General features: G+C 39.7%; 1 protein-coding gene across 4 annotated transcripts in view; it reads left to right on the top strand.

The window, feature by feature from the left end:
- Positions 1–18952, top strand: part of ATP2B1 (ATPase plasma membrane Ca2+ transporting 1) — a 64679-nt gene that overhangs the window by 12352 nt on the left and 33375 nt on the right. For all 4 annotated transcript variants that reach the window (XM_082751761.1, XM_082751760.1, XM_082751759.1 and 1 more), the window contains exon 2: positions 15503–15913. In XM_082751761.1, coding sequence (XP_082607887.1) covers positions 15709–15913 — 205 coding nt within the window. In that variant the 5' untranslated portion in view covers positions 15503–15708. The remainder of the gene's footprint in view (positions 1–15502; positions 15914–18952) is intronic.

Genomic DNA, 18952 nt, shown 5'->3' with positions numbered 1-18952 from the left:
AGCTTGATGCGAAGTTTAAAAAGACTGAAATTTACTTTCTTCGGGGGTGGAGAGTGTTTTGCTGCTTTTTGTGTTTTTTGTTTGCTTGTTTATTTGTTTTTAAATAAACTTTTGAGATTAAACAATTTATCACATTCATGTGAGCTCTTCATATACTAACTTTTAAATAGTGAAGGTTAGAAATAACCACCCAATGAAATGTGATAAATGCTTAAGATTGGCCTAGAGCTCCTGAGATGGCAAAAAGCTATCAATCTGTCTTCTTAAAGCCTGTTCCTCTTTCAAGCCATTTCCACAGCAGCTGCTGTGTCAACACCATTCAGTCATAATTGCCAACTCCACAGCAGGCTGATCAATGGAAATGCTAAATAGAGCAGCAGAGCTCTTGCTTCAGAGGATGTGGAAAACCAGATTTGCAGCTAGGTGCATGCCTTTGGGAGCTCCAGCAGGAAGGCTGAGCCTCTTGTTGCATTCCAGCCCTAGTGATGCCCTGCCTTTCTGGCTGCTCTGCCAGTGAGTCTGAGTTTTTCTGCTCTCTGAGATCCATGTGTGCTGCTCTTTAAGATTTGAAACTAGCAGGGTTTAGCCCTTCAATAAATAAGAAATGGCAGAATCTATACTGTTGACCAGCTGAAACTGTAGGTACATATTTTTGACATGTTAAGGTATCAGACTTAAGGTGCTGGTCATTATTGTTAGAGTTGCTCCTGACACTGTCAGATGCAAGTCCTTGAGACATCAGTGTTAGTTGCAGATTGAAAACAAAACACTAACTCTGCTGGCCATTGACATATGGGTTGTGAAAGCCAGAGGAAGTTCTTGTCTTGCTTTAAACTAACTGCATTATGTTGTATGCAGTTCTTTTAGTGCTTTCTCACAAGGTATCTCTTCTACAGCTGATTAGTAAAATGATGTCTGTACTCCCTCTGCTGGCTCTGCAAAAATAACTTAACTCAGACCAAATAGCTGAGTAGTACCTCTCAAATAACCGTATGCAAAATGCTGACTTATGAACAGCTTAATGAATGGAAGAGGGGTTTTCCTGAAAAATGGGTCAACAAATAGTTACTGAAAGCTAATCAGGTGTCTCAGATGCTATCTCCTGCTATAATGGTAAACACTGGTGTTGTATATACCTTTGTAATTGTAGCATGGTCTGTTTTTGTGTGTCATTGATTGGATGGGGCTATCCAAGCCAAGATACTAAATACTTCTATGCCTAGACATATATTTGATCCCTATTTTTATAGTTATTTTTTCACAATTGTTGTACACTATGTGTACATAAATAATATCTGGAAGCCTCACATGGGGGAGCAACTTATATCCTTCCATGAAGTACAGCGGTCTGTATGTTTGTTTGTTTATCCTCAGACTATTTATTTGTTCCCATGAAATACCAGATACTCAGCCAGGGTGAAAGAAGGGAGTTCAAGGAGTTCAAGACCTTGAACAAGGTCTTAGCGTATATATCATGAACACAGTGAAAGCAGTTGCTCTTGAAAGTCATGGACATCTTCACATGCCAGTCCAATCTATTCTGCTTTCTTGTTTTTCTGATGTTATGACTATCACATGACCTTTCTGGTTGTCTTTACTTTCTGGAATTTGGGGCTGGTGTGACAGTTCTGGAGGACTGAAAGAATAAGCTTCCCTACTATACTAGTCACTAAAAGCTCTGAAGCTGGACAAATGGCATAAGAAGCAAGATTGCCTTTTAGCATTTATTAGTTCAGGATATCTCTGAACAAGAACCCCTTAGCCTTATAATGTGGAGAGTCTGGCTTCTTGTTGCTGAGTCTGAGGATATAATCTGGCTTTTCATGCCTGCAAGGTACATTTCCTGGAAAGTACAGAGTCTTTTGTCCAGGCGTTTGGTAGTGTAATTCATGACTGTCAAATGCTTCAGAGCTGTGAGACTACTGTGCAAACCTGATTTAAGAATTCATTGCAGTCAAACGTTCTAGCTCTTCCAGTTAGACATCTCTTTTGGTATACCTGGGGCTGTCTGCAGGTACCTTTAGGCACTGTTATACTTGAAAGGGACTGCTTGGCTCTGTGACAGCAGGCGATTTCTTCGGCTTTCACACAGTTAGAGCAAATCTTCTAGTAGTGACTGTTCACCCTACCATATAATATCCTGCTCTTCCAGTTTTTCCCTTTGGGCATGCAGTTGTGGGCATAGGTCCTGGAATTTAGCCCTATGACTTGGATATCCTCCACTTATGATCAGAATTTAGTTTCATGCTCATGCTGAGTCACCGTTGGTTTATTATACAAAGATGTGTTTTAATAATGTTCATGTTAACAAGTAAACCACAACTTGCTGACCTGCATAATACAGGCCATAAAGTTTAACTGAATGCTTTGCCTTGAACCCAAGTCTTGTCAAGCAAGAGCAGCTGAGAAGTCTAAGTGCACAAGGAAATGCTTTGTTTTTCTACGAAAGCCTAGCATGGTTTTGACTCCTTAACTTGGATGAATCTGAGACTTCTCAAAATGACTTAAAATAATAAATTATCTTAAAATAGCTTGGTTTAGGATTTTTTTCAGCAATTTTACTGTGAGGAAATGAAATAATTGAAAATAGTTGCTCTGTGGAAAATGTGTTTTTTTTTTGTTGTTGTTGTTGTTGACAGCTAATGTCTTATTTTAATTATAGTTGCTCAACAAAATGGTAATGTTTTAGTAAGCACCTGCTTTATTGAGTTCTAAGGAAGAAAGCTGTCTCAAAAGCTAGGCTGTGTTAATCGCATGCATGAGGCACCATGCATCAAACTAGGTTCTGGTCTTGACAGACAGCTGTGTATCTGTCTAAAATTGTTCCTTTGCATTTAGTTTGAGTCTGTTCTCTAGCTGTATAGTGTTTGAGAACATTGCACAGTTCCTTTACTTGGATAACTGCTCCGAACTGTGTACAAATAGCGGTAAAATAAGATATTTTTCCACCCTTGCTCCCCCCACTCTCCAAAAAAAACAAAACAAAAACAAAATCAAAACCAACAACGACAACAACAACAAAACACCATCAAAAACCCCAAACCACCAAATAATTTCATGCTGCTTTGCTGAGAGGGAAGGATTCCAGTAGGAATGGATACACATGCAAAACTGCCTCCTGTAGCAGGAATAGCTCTGTAGCACACTGAGAATGGCTTGCTATTGAATAGGCTAGAGAAAGACCTGCATGTTTGCTGTTGGCGTGAGTCTACTGGTGCAACGTACAGAAGTGCACTTAAGCGTTCAGTGTAAACAGGCTTGTTCTGAAGGTGAGCTGGAAGAATTTTTTATAGGTTGTGCTGCTATAGCTGTGAATGCTAAACATGAAGGATATTCATGATCTTGTTGGTATAAACAGAGGCCTGTTTTAAAGTACCCCTTTGCTTCAGAAAAGGAGGAAACAGCAGTATTTTAAAATATTGGAAGTAGACTGAAGCTAGGAATTAAACTAAACATAGATGCCAGTGTAGAAACTAGGTTTCAAACCTGCTTGATACAATGTACAGACCTGAATGTGCATGTAATTTAAGTGAGCTACGTCATAGCATAACTTCAAAATGAGGAAACACTTCTAGAATGATTCTTAATTAGATTTCAGACATGGCCGCTTCTTGTGCTTTCATTAACTCTATTTCCAAAAAAAAAAAAAAATCGCTGTTAATGGACTGAAGTAATTTATTTTTTTGGAAAACGGTCTTAGCATGACTGCTTCCTAGCAACCTATTTTCTCTTCTCCATTGCACATGGAGACACTGCCCTATGTCCTTCAAGTTAGAGGCTTTTGAATGTGCTGAGAAGCCGGTGGTGTCCTGGGAGGAAGGCAGGAACACAGGAGGCTGCTTGGGAAATGTAGTGGAGCACCAGGCAGCAGTGGGGAGACTTACATGCATCTTCCAAAATTACCTCTAGAAGTACCAACTCCTTAAGGGCAGGAGCTTATGGCAACTCAAGTTACAACTCCTGTGTTGTGGTGCTGTATCATTCTTGTTTTGTGATACTTTGGTGCCCTCCTCAATCATTTCCCTCCTGTGGGGAAGCAGTCATTTCCCTGTGTCTCACTGCAGGCTGGAGGCAGTGCTCAGCTTCTCCACACCTGTGTGCTGCAGAAAGGGAAGCTTAGGAGCTGCGAGGGTTAGATAAAAATATAATTTAGCTTTTGGATTTTCAGAGCTGGTCTGTGAGCCACAGCTGGTTGTATGGGGAAAGAAACTTGGTGAGCTGAGGTGTGCTGAGGTGGCTTGCCAAGGAAGTTCACTGGAATCCATGAGCTGGACATACAGATGTGGTTCTTGGAAGCATTTGTGCCTTCAGCAGTGGCCAGCTGGAGTTAGTCTAACATGTAAACTTTTGCAGGTTGCTAGAAGTAAATCACTTGGAGGACTGATACTGTCCGTCCCGATTCCCTTTCTTCAGATATACTCTTATGCTGTTGCTGGAAATAATCTGACTGCAAAAGTTGCAGAATATTACTGTGCACCACTGCAAACTAAACCCTTGTGGGAAGTAGCTGTATGTAGAAGGAACAAAACAGGTCTGACGCAGCTGAGTCAGTGATGATCTGTAGCCTTTATAGATGAGTAGGCTCTTGGCCCTTAGGGTAAGCTGCAGCTGAGCTAATCATGCTAGGCTTCTGATTCAGATGTCCTCTTTTGGTGAGAGCTATATTACCCATATACCTACACCTAGGAGTTACTGCTGCAGGTTCAGAGCAGCCTTAGTGTGAGACTGGTGCTTCAGTGTGGACATCGATGGGCAGCTACACTCTAAGCACTGAGAGTGCTGCCACTCTCTGCCCTGTTTCTGAAGGCCTTGTGCTGCAGTTGGGGTGGGAGTGAGGGAAGTGAATGTCCAGTCCTCAGCACTGAAGAGGCCCTGCTGATTGTTCAGAAGCATTTCAAGGTATGAGCTTTCCCTGCTTGAAGCATTGTATGCATTGTACTGGAGCTAAGCAGGTACCAGTTCACTTCCTCATCTGAATGCCTGCTCTTATTTACTAATCTATATGAGCTGCTGTTTGACAGTAGCTATGTACTTCAAGCAGTGTCTGGCCTTGGTAGCAAAGTGATGTATTACATGATTTGTTTAGTGGCATGTCACTTTGTCTCAAATAACAGAGGGAAAACCAACCTTTCTTTAATGGAGATAAATGTTATCTTAAAGGTGGCAGCAACATAATAGTTCTATGAAGGAGCTGCTCCCAATAGTAGCTGATTTGTATGTCCATCCCTTAAGGTTAGTGTATCTATGCGGCCTTTATGACTTCCAGAAATAAATCATCTGCTGGAAACACTTCTGAGGAATCTGTTGTGGTAACTTGTTTGGCTAGTAGTAGAAACTTTAAATATTTTTGGCTTTGTTTTGTTGCTGTGGAAAAAATGCTTTTTGGACAGCTGCTTTCTGCAGGCTGCAAATATCCCAAATTTAGACTGAAAAGGACTGTAATGTATGCCTACAGTAAGTTCGTGTGAGGATGGAGGCTTGGGAACATGCATGGTGCTTTTTTGGGAATTTTTTTTTTTTTTTCTCTTTGCATCCAGAGGAAATGATCCTGTTGCTGGCAAAAATGAAAAATAAAAATAAATCTTAAAGTTCATGGAAACGGTGGCACTAGAGTGGAGAGAAGTCAAGAGTGGTAAAGGAAGAGGTGCCAAAACTGCTTGAAGTGCTGGGTGCCCCATGGCAGATGGATTTAGTACAGGACCAAAACAAGGCTGAGACACAGTGGAAGGAGTGAAAAGGTGCACAAGAAGTTGCCGTGCGAAGCCCTGCATTGATGTGGTGGCAGGATTTTGCATAGTCTATTACTCATTAATGGTGTTGCCAGCAAATGTAGGTTGCCTTTCCTTGTGTGAAAGGATAAAGATAGCAGAAATAATATGTCAGAAGGTGAAAGTTGGTAGAGCTTTTAGTGCCAAAGGAGAGCTGTCTCTGTGGGTGTAAGCCTTACCCTCGGTGTTGTAGCACAGCTGTACCGTTGGTCATCTGAGGATGGTGAGAGGCTTGCTACTTGGCTTGTTAGACCTCATAAATTGCTCTGATGGGAATTGCAGCTTTGAGCATCTTGTTTACCAACAGTTCTTACACACCCCCTGCCCACGTTGAAGAAATAAACTCTTCCAAAAAAACTTCTTTCCTTATATTTAATGATGGACCATTAATTGTCACATAGCTCTTAGAGATCACAAAACATTTAATTCATCATTGTTCTGTGGACACATACCAATAGCTATACTGTAGTAACGCTTCATTGCATGGAGGGGATGGGGTAGTGGTGGTGAAGCCAATCTGGAAAAATGAGAGAGCTGTTTAAAAGTAGCTGAGAGAGCAGGATAGTGCAGGCAGCATGAGAATTTAGCCTTTAAATAGCTGTCAGGCTCCAGAAAGACCAAAAAGTATAGTCGTGAGAAAAGAGCAGTTCTGAAACTGGAGAAGTGCCCTAAGGATAAAGCAGTATGCAATGTCACTGAATGGTAAAACATACCAGGTAATGCAATGAGACTTAACTTACTAAAGCTACTTCTTAAACTGTACCAGAAGGGGAAAGCCTGCTAGAATGGCTTAGTGAACTAAGCTCTCAAAATTTATCCAAATAGCTAAAGGGATGCTCAGTATAACCATAATGAAGTTTGCAAAAGATTCCACAACATGGTTTCTGCAAAGCCATGAAGTGGATTCTCACATTCAAATGTTGGAGGGGGAAGAAAAGGGGGAGGGGGTGGATGCACCTCCATCAGGAGCAGCAAACTTGTGCAGTAATTCAGGAAGAGCTACATAAAAATCATAACTGGTCTACCCTTGAATTAACGAACTTTGTCTCCTTGGCAATAGGAGATGGCAAATGTAATGGCTTTTGAAAGGGGTTTTCTCACAACTCTTCAGCCAGTTTGTCTGGTGTATTTCTGGCAGGCAGGGATTAATATGGCATACAGGGAAAGCTAGCATTTTTCAAGAAGCAAGCTTTAAGAGTAAGGGTAAGGATGTTCTTGTATTTCCAAAAGGCTTTTGAAAAATCTCAAGATGAAAGCTCTTGAACTGGCATATTACAGGACAACAGGAAAGCTTCTTAAATGTGGGCTGTAAGAGAACAAAACAAATATTCCACTTGGCATTAGTGTCTGCTCATTGAGATAGGTCACCAGAGCTGGGCTTTGTGTTTTGTTTGTGCTTTTATATTTTTAGTTCCAAACCATCACTTAAGAGGGGTGTGGGAGAATGATGGTTTTGAGGGTTATGAATGGCCATTTGCTACATAAATCTGTCCAGTTCTATATTGTTCTTAGAGTTCAATTATTATAGAAGAATATTTATTTCTACTGTTTTTACAGAGCAGTAAGCTAGTCCAAGGTAGCAAAAAACTCTTCAGACTTTTCCAAATTAATTTTACTGCCCTAATTGAAAGGAGTCAGTCATATACAGAGTGACTTTATGGGAGTAATTAGGTTTAATCTCATTAGGCATAAATATTTCCCAGTACTCCTAGGACTAATCTGAAATTTCTCTCTAGGCTTCCTGAACATAGAAGCAATCAGGTGGGTAGCTCAGGGCTTTTGGCCCCTCTTTGTTACCAGGAAGCATGGTTACAATCAAAAAGCCACAGCTCTGCTTAAGTGGATTTAATATTCTTCTAGAAGAAGAAAAGGGGTGTGCATATCAAGGTGAAAGGAGAAACGTCTTGTTCTGGCTGAAATGCTATATACAATTTAAATTGCCCATGTTTTAATATAAACGGGGGCATCGTGCTCTGAAATGAGGAATTATAATTTCTGGTGTTAGGAACTCCTCCAAGATGATTTCAGCTTCAGAGCAGAGCAGTTTTCACCTTTGCTGCTTACTGTCTTATGAGAAGGGAAGAAAATCATTGCTCAAATGGAGTAAAGCAATCATAGTGGTATGCATGTTTAGTATTGTGGGAGATAAAAGATGGAAGTAAAAATAGAGGTAACGTCAGAATTGTGTGTTTAGCTGAGAATGTATTAGAAGTAGGTTTAGGCAGCAAAAAATAGAGACTCGGAGTAGGGGGTTAAAATAAATAAAAATTACTCAAGAAAAGTAATATACCTGCGGGAATAACTAGTATGAGGAATTCACAGCCTGTTTTGCTCTGAGTCATGATTATTGTCAAAATGGACCAGCTGGATGCGTTTCCTACAGACATGTGCTAACCTTTAAATACAACAAGTAACTAAAATCCAGGACTCCAGTTCCAGCTCTGTTGGATGAAGTTTGGCACAGTTTCCGTCTCACTTTCCTTTTACTTGAAACTTGGCTGTGTATAGCAGTGTCATGGGCTCAGGATATGCCTCATTTAACACATGCCTGACAGGTTTTGTGACTGGAATGCATCTTGTAATTTGGGAAAGCAAGCAGGCTCTGTTGTAATCAAATGATGCCTAATTTTAATTAGCACGATGTCATATGTTACCTTCTCTTTTATAGAAAAAGTTCAGCTTCTTGTGCTGTAATTTTTGCCAATGATATTCGGGTAAACCCAGAAAAGTGTTGTAAGTTGTTCTTGAGCCTATTAATGTGTATATATGTCAGTGAATGACTTCACTGGGCCCTCACTATCCCTCCCCCCTGACTTTTAGGGCTATATATTAAATTATTAACATGACAGACCTGTTAATAGAACTTAGATGACAGCACAATTATCCTGAATAAACATTTTCAGCCTGGACTGTGCAGGATTAAGAGACTTTAAATCCTCAGTCATCTATTCAGGGCCTGATGGATCTGAACTAAAGTAAGCGATTGGGCATTAGGCAAGCAAACTTTTTTTTTTTCAATTTCATTTTTAAACTCCAGGAATTTAGATGGGAATCCTGTGATATCCCATGTCTGCTTTCAGCCATCAGTTGCCTAAGTCCAGATTTTGGGAGCTCTGCTCATCTCAAGTTATCTGAGGAAGCTAACGCACGCAGTAAATGCATCTTAGGTACTTGAACATACTAGAAATAATGCCTAATAGGACAAAGTCATATCTAGAGGTTAAAACTTATTTCATGTGGGATTATAGTCTTAACTTGGAATTATGTGGCATTATAACCAGTCCTGTCAAATGTAGCCTTTTTGTTTTCGTTTGATGTCACTGCAGAGCAAAAAGGAGCTGAGATCAGTAGAAGACAGTACTGACAATTGTGTTTCAGGCCCTGTGGGTGGAACAGGGAAAAAGCCCTTTGAGTGTTGGTCAGGGTGGTGGACTGCAGGAGGCCCCTTGACGTATTTGGAACAATTTGTGTTTTTAGAAAAAGCAATTGAGTAGTTAAAAACTCAACTCTTCTGAATGTGTTCGGGGCATGAAGTGTTACCAGTGTGGAAAGAAGTATTTGGCATCTTGTGGATGACTCAGCATCGTAACATGAAGTAGGAAAATAGGAACACCTAGTGTTTTAAATACCTGGAACACTGGATGCTTTCTGTAATTTGACAGGCTGATGACGGCATTGACTTTATTCTCTAGGGCTTCCCAGTATGTCTGTCTGTTGTTCCTTGGAAATGTCTGTATGTTTTTCTAAAGCCCTGCTTGTTTGACCAGTCTCTTCTTTCTTCTATTTAGTTTTCTTGTTAAAGTCAAAATACCTTCAGAAAGCTAGTGATTAGTTTAGGCTTTTGATAAAACAGCTCATCTGCTAAGATTACTCTATGCAGTACTTTCCAGACTCGTTTCTTAATCCAGCTGTCATTGTAGCTGGAGATGACTTGCTTCATGACTGCGGAAGTGCCAGGACTTGGAAGAGGCATGGCAGTGCAGATTGGCCTGGTGGTATAAAACCATGTCTGCTCGCTTGCTGGGCTCCTTGCAGAGGCTGCAGAGCAAGCTGCTTTGTAGGAAAAGGTCATGTTCTTTGTGCTGTGCATGACCATTAATACAAAGGAAAACTTCTCAGCAGCTCATGTTCATGGTAAAGAGATCGAAAGCCACTATTACTAGTTGCCTAATTGCTCACCTTTATGACTGCTACAAGTTTCTCTTACTGCCCTGTAAAATAGGGAGGGAATGATGTGAGAGTCCTTCGCGTGAACATTGCTAATTTGTCCTGCTGAATTTACATCAGGCTACTGAAGACCTAATTTGCTAGGTGTCATTTCAATAAGAACTAGTTTGGGGTCTTAAAGCAAATCAAACTGTATTAGATGAAATGGCTGCTACAGAGAGTCACCAGCAATCCTTTAGGTAAATGGTAAATTCCAGTGTTTACATCCACTGCAGAGTATGGAATGGCAGTCAGTTTTATTTCAGCTAAGTACATCTGCCTCCCAGGAGATTAAGCTTCAGAACAAAATAAAATTTCTCTTAGAAAACTCAACAAAATTCAGAACCCTTGATTAATTTACTGCTTAGAAGACAGGAGCTGTAATAAACAAAACTTGTCAGAACAATGCTGCTAGGCACACATAGGGCTGGAAGATGATGTGTTTAAAAACTGTGTTGCTGAGCATCTCCTGTGGCTGTGCATTCGTGCTTAGCTCTTCCATCTTCCTTCAGCTGCCCCTTCAGAAGCCAGGCTCTAAGACACCTACACCAGAATGGCAGCAGCATGCCACGAACCAACTTGACTCCTCTACATGTTCACTTACGCATGTTTTAACCTGCGGGATCGTGACCTGTAACTGCCTGCTGTTCTTTATGAGGCTCTCATTTAATTTGCAGTTGCTCTCATTTACCGTGAAGTAGGTGATGAATTTCTGTAGTATTCCAAGCTGGTGGGAAGGTCTGTCTCTTTAAAACAGAAAACTGACCCTCCAGAGCAGAAGACCTCAGACTTTTTCAGCATGCTCTCTAGGTCAATTTATTACAATTAATTTCCAGTATAATAATATTATGGACAACTTTTTCCTCCCCTCTCTAATCATGCAATAGCTTGAGGCTATGGAATATACCCGGTACTGTGGATTTCAACCTAACGTATGCAAAGGCATATTATATTTTTCAGTGTTTAGAAAGTGCTTTTATAAAATGTTAAAAACAGATTAAAATGACATGACAACTGAAACATATGGGGACAGTTCTTATCACTGCAGCCTCTTGGTATGTAGATCTGTCCGGTCTTCGTTGAACTAATTAGATTAAACAAAGGCTTTCCTGAGATAATCACTTTGCAAGCCTTTTCCTATATTACAGCAACCAGCTTTACAGTGTTGTTGAAGGTCAAATGCTAGTACCAGCTAATGCTTAAAGTCTGAATGCATAGTGTTCAAGCAGATGAATAAATAGAGTAGCACAGGATATGTAATTGTCAAAGCTTTGACTCTTGAGATTTTGCTGGAGTTTTTAAGATTTAATTTTCTTAATGCATATTAAAATATTTCCTGGAGATTGGTTACTCCTTGGTGAAGCCAGTATTAAATGTGAATTAAATAACTGGAAAGGTTTGGGTAGGTCTTTATTGGTATCTTAGGTCCTGTGTGTCCTGGCAATAGTGATTATGCTACATCAGACTTCTGCTATTCACATTTTAATTGTGTGTTTCCACTTCAAACTATTACTGCAAGATGGTTTTAATTTTAACAAATGTAGAAGAAAGATTATTGCTTGCTTTCAAATACAGGTATTTAGTATTGCTTCTGCCTGTCAAGGACTACTTGTAGAGATCCTTTCTGAAACATTCTCAACTTTCAGGGCTGTCTTGATAGCAGTTTTGTTTTGTTTTTCCTATTTCTATTTAGGGTGTTAGAACACTGCACATAACATTCCAGCTTTTTCTGGCTTGGTCAACGCACTGTGTTCTGGTGACACCAGATAGAGTTATAGGCTACAGGCTCATCATGCTTTGGTAAACATCTCCCCATGCAGGCTTTTGAGTTTGCCTTTTCAGTTCCGACTGCAGAAGCCTGTGAGGTGATACAACCTCCAGCACTGGTGGAAATATCACACCTTTGTTTCAATGATTTTTGAATTATTGTCTTCATCTCATAACAAAGCACACTGATGTTTTTCAACATCAGTTTGATTTGGGTATGGAGTTCAGGATGCAGTACTTGTGGTAGGCAACCAAAAATAACATTACGTATCAGCGAAGCCGTTAAAGTCAGAGAACCGTGGAGTCCTTTCAGACTTGCACAAGTATCTGAATCCTGCCTACAACAGTATCGACTTTTTCCATCAGGTGCCTCTTCAGTGTAGGAGTTTTAGTCACTTGAGTGTGACAGACAATACCTCTACAGTTACTGGTAGTCCAAGTGATAAGGAAACAAGGTTGATGTGCTGAATGGAAGATTGACTTCTTCCTGGTGATCACCAGGTGCACAGCTTTCAGTTGAACAGTGACATACCTTCAGCTGAATTAAACTTAAAATAAGCTACAACTTCAGTAATGGCTTGCAAGTGACTGGTAGTTCTGATAACTGTTACCTGATTTTAAAAATTGGGATATTAGCAGATTGGAAGTTTAAGGTGAATTGCTTCAGAGCTATAACTCTATAATGCTTTGGAGCTCTTGCTGCTCAAATAATGTCTCAAATGGCTGCTGCAAGAATTGAGTTTGGAACTGAAACACTGATCAAAACAAAATAATCTGATACTGGGAAAGATAAATATTATTAGATGACCTGTGTGGCTTAAGAAATACACTTTCTTTTGGTACTGGAGTTTCAGTGTTTACAGTTTCATTATGCATTGCCACTTTCTTGTTACAGTGGACTGTTGGAACTTGCTGTAACAGGAAATGATTGAATGTTGCAAGGCTTGGCATTGAGCCTCATAAAGGGTATTTCTTAAAAGACATTTGTACTGATTTTATTTTTTTTCAGTACAAATCAGCAAAGAAACTAGGTTAAGATACACATCCAATATGTACTCATATGCTTTTATACTGTCTGAAATATCTGGTAAAAATGGGCTACTGCAGCAGATTCTTTCTGATCTGATTTGGTGTAACAGTTGCTGATGTTTAAACAAGGTTTCATGTTTTGGAGCAGAACAGGTCTTCCTCAGTATTCAGGATTTGAAGATTCTCTTCCTCTGAATTTTCCAGAGCTATTTCTGAGCAGGGACACACAGAATAGCCTGTAACATTACTAGAATTGATATGCAGAACTGTGCCGTTTTTGTACTGTTAATGTAAATTCTTGAAGCTGTCTGGGAACCCTAAGTATTGGATCTGTTGGTATGTTAGAATATCAGTGAGGTACTTCAGAATACCGAAAGGGCTTCTCAGGTGTAACCTGTTAGCAATATGTAATCACTACATTATTACGTCTTAGTGAAAATGGATCTAGATGGCATAAAAATGATAGAGAGGAGTATTAAGCGTATGAGCTACTGATTAAGAGATATTATTGCTCTTCTGATGACTATGCATGAAAACAAGTCTTGGCATGGCTCATCAGTACTCCATTGCAAAGCTTTTCAGTAGGAAGTTAGCAATGACTGCAGCTGTAGCTTTTCCTAACCTCATATCTGTACTTGGATTTGGGAGTATTTGGGCTTAAAGTGCAAAGCTACTGTGAGAGGCTTGAGCTGAGCTTTTATTAAGGCTGGCCAGCCTTAATTAAATTTGAATTAATTTTGATTATAATTAGTTGTGGGGCATTCTGTTTGTTCTATTCTTGCACAATTAGCAGCTGCTGCATCCACTCCGTAGCTATACAAACTCATTTGCCTGATCTGCTTCTTGTTACCCTGTCACAGCTTGTGATCAGATGCCAACTGATAAATCCTAGGCTCCCAGTTGACCAACAGCATCTAGCTTTTGGCCTTTAGTTAAAGATGCAGTGTGGCTTTAAAGAGCACTCTTTCATATATGAGCTTACATGAGTTTCTTCTCTTACAGGGTACTGTAGCAGAACTTGATAGAGTCAGCTGAAGAATAGTTGTTAATCAAATGAGTGCATCCTAGAATGCAGCTTAACACCACTGAAATGGGCTCTTAAACTACTTTAATCTTTTTTTTTTTTTTGGTTTTGTAGGATGTGGAAGTTTTATGCATATGAATATTGATTGCTTTATGCTCTTTATCTCTTCCCAGAAAACAGCCATATCTTTTCTCAGAATTTTCCAGTGATAGGACTAGAAGAACAGCTGTAGTAGTGACGCAATCACTCCTGCATCTTTTAGTATCAATGGTTGTCTTCAGTGCAAATGCAGTATTGTGTCCGCGTGCTCAAAGTGGTAGATCAGCTACAGATGTAGTCAATTGTTTCCAGAGCAGACAACTGAGACCTTCCTGCAACACTGACCTTAAATTTTTGGTTATCAGGTGCTTACACCTAGACATGGACACAGTTGTTGAACCAAACAGTACCCTGACCTGGCAGGGTAATAGCCAGAATTATTTTTTCCTATGTGATTCTGCCTTTGCAAATCAACATAGTCTGGTAACTGCTTGCCTTTGCTAGGCAATGACTATTTGATGCCATGAGTATTCAATACAACAATAGCAGTTTCTAGATGAGTTTGACTAAATTTGAATGTTTCTTATGGCCTGATGGGGGTGGCAAAGGGGCATATGGCACCTTGGGGTCTTGTTGACCTGGAAGTGCCCAGGTTATTTTTTTCATTTGAGGCTGGCAGCCTTAATGTTTCGCAGATGAATATATGGTTACTTGTGCTCACCCTGCCATGTTGATAAAGCTGACCTATGTGATCAGACTCCTGTCTTTTCTGCACACAGCAGATCTTTATATAGACATGAAGAGTTTGTGCATTCACTGTGAAGTGGATACATGTGTATGTTAAAGAAGCATCAGCTGAGTGGGGGAAAAAAACATAGAGTGCCTGTGCAGGTTGAGAATCCTGTGGGTTGGGGTTAATTTCTCAGCTACAGTGCTCTCATAATCAGATGGAAGAGCTGGCCTTAGTCTCCTATATCCCTTCTGTAGGAGGATGGTATTATGCAATTTTTTGCTCTATGCAAATAATAAAATGCAGATGCTGTGGGAGGCTTCAGCTGATGAAATGGGCTGGAGTGGGGTGCTAAAACTGGATGTGAAAACGTGTTAAGACCTCGGTCTGTCTGACGATATAATATGCTTAGTTACACTGCAAATGTAGTTCCTGCGCCGGTTAGCTTTGCATTGAAAATGTTTTCCTTGAGGACTGCAGAAATGAGTTTAAGCTAATGCACAAAAAGCTTGCTCATCTTGAACGCCAAAAGCTTCCTGGTATGTTGGAAATAATTTTTAATTTGAGCATATTCTTACCACATGTGGTGCCCATGGTGGATTTTCCAAACTCAATTTTCCTGGTAACTGGCTTACTTCCAGGTGTTTGTAAAGGTTTCCTGTTGATGATGAACCACAGGGATGTACCAAGTAGAATTTAAGACTTAAAGGCTGCAACTCTTCTTAGAAGTTCTGAAGTATAATAATGCAAGGTTATTTTGGGACTGGAAACATCCATTTTATGCCTTGTCACTTTGCCAGTTGAATACGGACTAAAAATATGATAGGAAATATGAAGAACTTGTTGTTGGGCAGAAAAATATTCTGTAATCTCAATACAAAAAGAAGGATTGTCTTACAATGTACTATGTAACTGAATGTGTGTTTATTCTTTCCCCAGATCGTACTTGTCGCTTGGCTTGGAGAGCACAGCTCGCCATGGGACGGCCTCAACAATATCTCTCCAGAAGGGGTCTCTTACTTGGGTGATGTGTCTGCTGTCCTGACTGTCTTCATACCCAAAGGATTTATTTTCCTTTTGGAAATATTTTAAATTGAAATCTTGTTCCTTACTGGAAACTGTGTATACTAAAGACTGCAAGCATCATGGGTGATATGGCAAACAACTCGGTTGCATATACTGGTGTAAAAAATGCTGTCAAAGAAGCTAATCATGGAGATTTTGGAGTCACTCTTGCAGAGCTCCGTTCTCTTATGGAACTTCGAGCTACAGATGCACTGCATAAAATACAGGAATGCTACGGAGATGTACAGGGCATCTGTACAAAATTGAAAACTTCACCAAATGAAGGTAAGTCAATTTTTATGTTGCTATTGAGGAAATTCCACTTATGAAAAACTTGAGTCAAGTAATCTTTATTTTTTAGAAATAGCTTATAAAGATTTATTAATATTATAGTATCTGAAATACTGTCTCTTACTCCTGTAAGACGGGATGATAATTCAGTGATAATAAATAAGCAAGAGTTTTCAGCTTGCCTAACTGCATGCACCATTTTGAACTAGTGGCAAAATTGCACATAGGAAGGAACTTCGATGTAGGAATCCAGATATGAAATGAAATAGCAAAACAACATAGCAATGTTTTTTTTAACTTGGTGTGAATGTTTTGTGAATTGTTCACGTGACCTGTAGATCAGAATTTAGATTATGCTGTTGTAGAACACAAGGTTTTTATAATCTAATGGAGAGCTTGTTATTATATTATATGTTGTTAATTGTGTGTTGCTACCCACTTCTTGCGTTCCTTAATGCAGCAATTCTCAAACTCGTGTCATCTGTTTTGTTACTGTACTGCAATGAACTCATAATAGCCATATCTAACTTAAAAGTCTACCTTAGATCAAGTAGAAATTGCAGAAATACACAACTGTCAATGCAGCTCTAGGCACTAAGATGTACTGTGACCACTGGGAGAAGGTATGCGAAGTGATCATGCAATCTCCAGAAATAAGCATCTTCAGAGAAGTTTTTGCCATTTCAGGCTCAGTGGTGGCCTCTGAATGTGACTATAAATGTAACAGGTCTCCTTCCTGAGAGCCTTCCAGAAGTTTTCCTTAAGGTCTAGTCATCTCTTCCAGGTGAAATAAAAGCTGTGAGCTTTGATTTGTGAAATAATAGGTTCAAGTTATATTTGCTTGAGTTAATGTGAAGTCCTGCTGTTGCTTGTGGTTGATACCGAGTACCAAAGTCAAGATACTGGCAAATTCTGGTGTCTCAGCATTTAAGTGCTTCCCTAGCTCTTAACCAGCTTCATGTTGGTGGCAGTGAAGTACCTTGAGAACTGTTCTTTCTGTTCTTCAGAAATGCTATGGAAATGTTTGCCTCCTTGGCTCAAGCACAGCCTACTAATGCTATAAGATACCTCTTGGTACATCAGCATGTAGCATGTTTTGGCTTGATCTGCTTTTGAAGCCAGACGTCTTACATTCAGACTCCTGAAATGATTTCAGAAGGTCAGCTGGCTTTCTCTTGCCAAAGAGCAGGTAGCCAGCTCGTATGCCTGACCTGCCAGTAGACCAGTTCTAGGCTGAAGAAGAAACCTGTAAAACAAAACCTGAGGAGTTTGAACTTCGTTTCTTGGCTTCATCTGTTTTAAAGCTAGAGCACATGCACGAAGCGCTGCTGTGTGCAAGCAGCATAACATGGCTTGGGTAAGAGCAGCAGTCTTCTATTCAGCACCCCATTGACCTGCTGAATAGCATTGAAAGGCAATTTCTCTTCTCCGTGGAAAAAATCCATAGTACTCTACAAAGAGGGCCTGAACTGAGGGTGAAATCCAGTTCTGCAGTGGTCTGTGAGGTTTAAGGCCCATTATTACTGCGAGCTAGAGGAGCTTGTGATTATAGACAACCAGGATGAACTAAGCACCACATGCCTAGCATACTGCAGGGTTCACTTTGTTCGTGTCCCATAAAGTAACTGTCAGATTAATGCATGGGAATCATGAGTGAGAATATATTAAAAACAGAATAGTTAGATGCCCTTTCCCACAGATTGAGTCTGCTTTACCTGAGGACTGTGTGATCAAGGCCTTTCCTTTTTAAGATCTTGACATTTAGATGTTTTTAACTGATTACAGTACAGTACAATTGCTAACTTGATAAAAGATAAAAGCCTTTTTTGATGTGTGAGAGCAGCTCATAAATGCAGCAAGGCTTCAATAGTCAAACTTGATAATTAGCTCAGAAAAGATTAAGATGAGTTATAGAATAGTGTCTTCTGCAAAGATGCTGTTTTTGTTCTAAATTACTACATGAATTTTTAGAGAACAATGTTTTTAAGGCAAATTAATCTCTCACAGAGGTGTTGGTGTAGAATTAATGTAGGAGAACTATGTCTCTTCTTTTGTCAAATTTAAGTTGTAAATATAGAAACAAATTTCTAACGGAGAAAATCTATGCAGGACTATGAAGGCTGCTTAGGAGATGGACTCAGTGATCTTTGTTGGTCCTTCCAACTCAGGATATTCTGATTCTGTTCTGTGCTATTAATTGTACTCGTTCTAATTCTTGGAGGAAGTCTTGAGTGTACATCTGCAAGGCCCTATGGCATTTCTTCCCATTCAGAAGGTCCCTGTATGATAGGAAATGCTGACTTGCATAACCACTAGTAGCTTCACAGCTAAAGTACATGTAGTTTTGCAATATTACACAGTGAACAAGTTCAGTTTGTGTAATTTCTTGCTTTGGAGTTCTTGACAATGTAAGACAGTATCTCCTTTCAGAAATGCCTGGCATAAAATGAGAAATGGGAACTGTCCTTTGCCAGTATTATTAGGAAAGACACTTTTTTACTGCTTAGTATTTAACACTTATGTCTCTTGTATGTGTGCAAGTTCATATAAACGTGAATAAATGAATGTTTGACATATCTGTAATAGCAAAATCCTGTGTGTTCTGGGGAGGTGGACTACCACTGGTTTTTCCATAGGTCTACATCATTTTGATTTTCTAGTAGTTCCTGCTTCTAGATTTCTAATATTTTTTTTCATAAAGCTTCAGCTAGGCCCTTCCCCAATATTTTTCAAACTTAAACCCAAATAAAAGAAATGATCCTAGTTAAAATACATAATGAATAATGTAGTGCAGTAGTGGGCCTGTAGATTGTGAGCTATGAAATTACTAACATGTGGTAAATATAGCAGGTTCAGTAGCTGTTCACAGTTCCTAATGGTGAATACTAAAAATCCAAATGCTATTTACCTTTGTTAGGTGTGTTTACTAGTCTTTGTTTAGTGATGCTGATAGTAGCTTAACTTTATATAGCTTTGTTAGAAAATGCTGGTCCTTCTTAGGAGACTTCTACTGTATACTTCTGATATTCTGCC

The sequence above is a fragment of the Aythya marila genome (genome assembly GCF_965140915.1).
Source record: "Aythya marila genome assembly, chromosome: 1".
NCBI classification, from domain to species: domain Eukaryota; kingdom Metazoa; phylum Chordata; class Aves; order Anseriformes; family Anatidae; genus Aythya; species Aythya marila.
The sequence above is the reverse complement of the archived record's forward strand: the minus strand, read 5'-3'. Positions and strand labels throughout refer to the sequence as shown.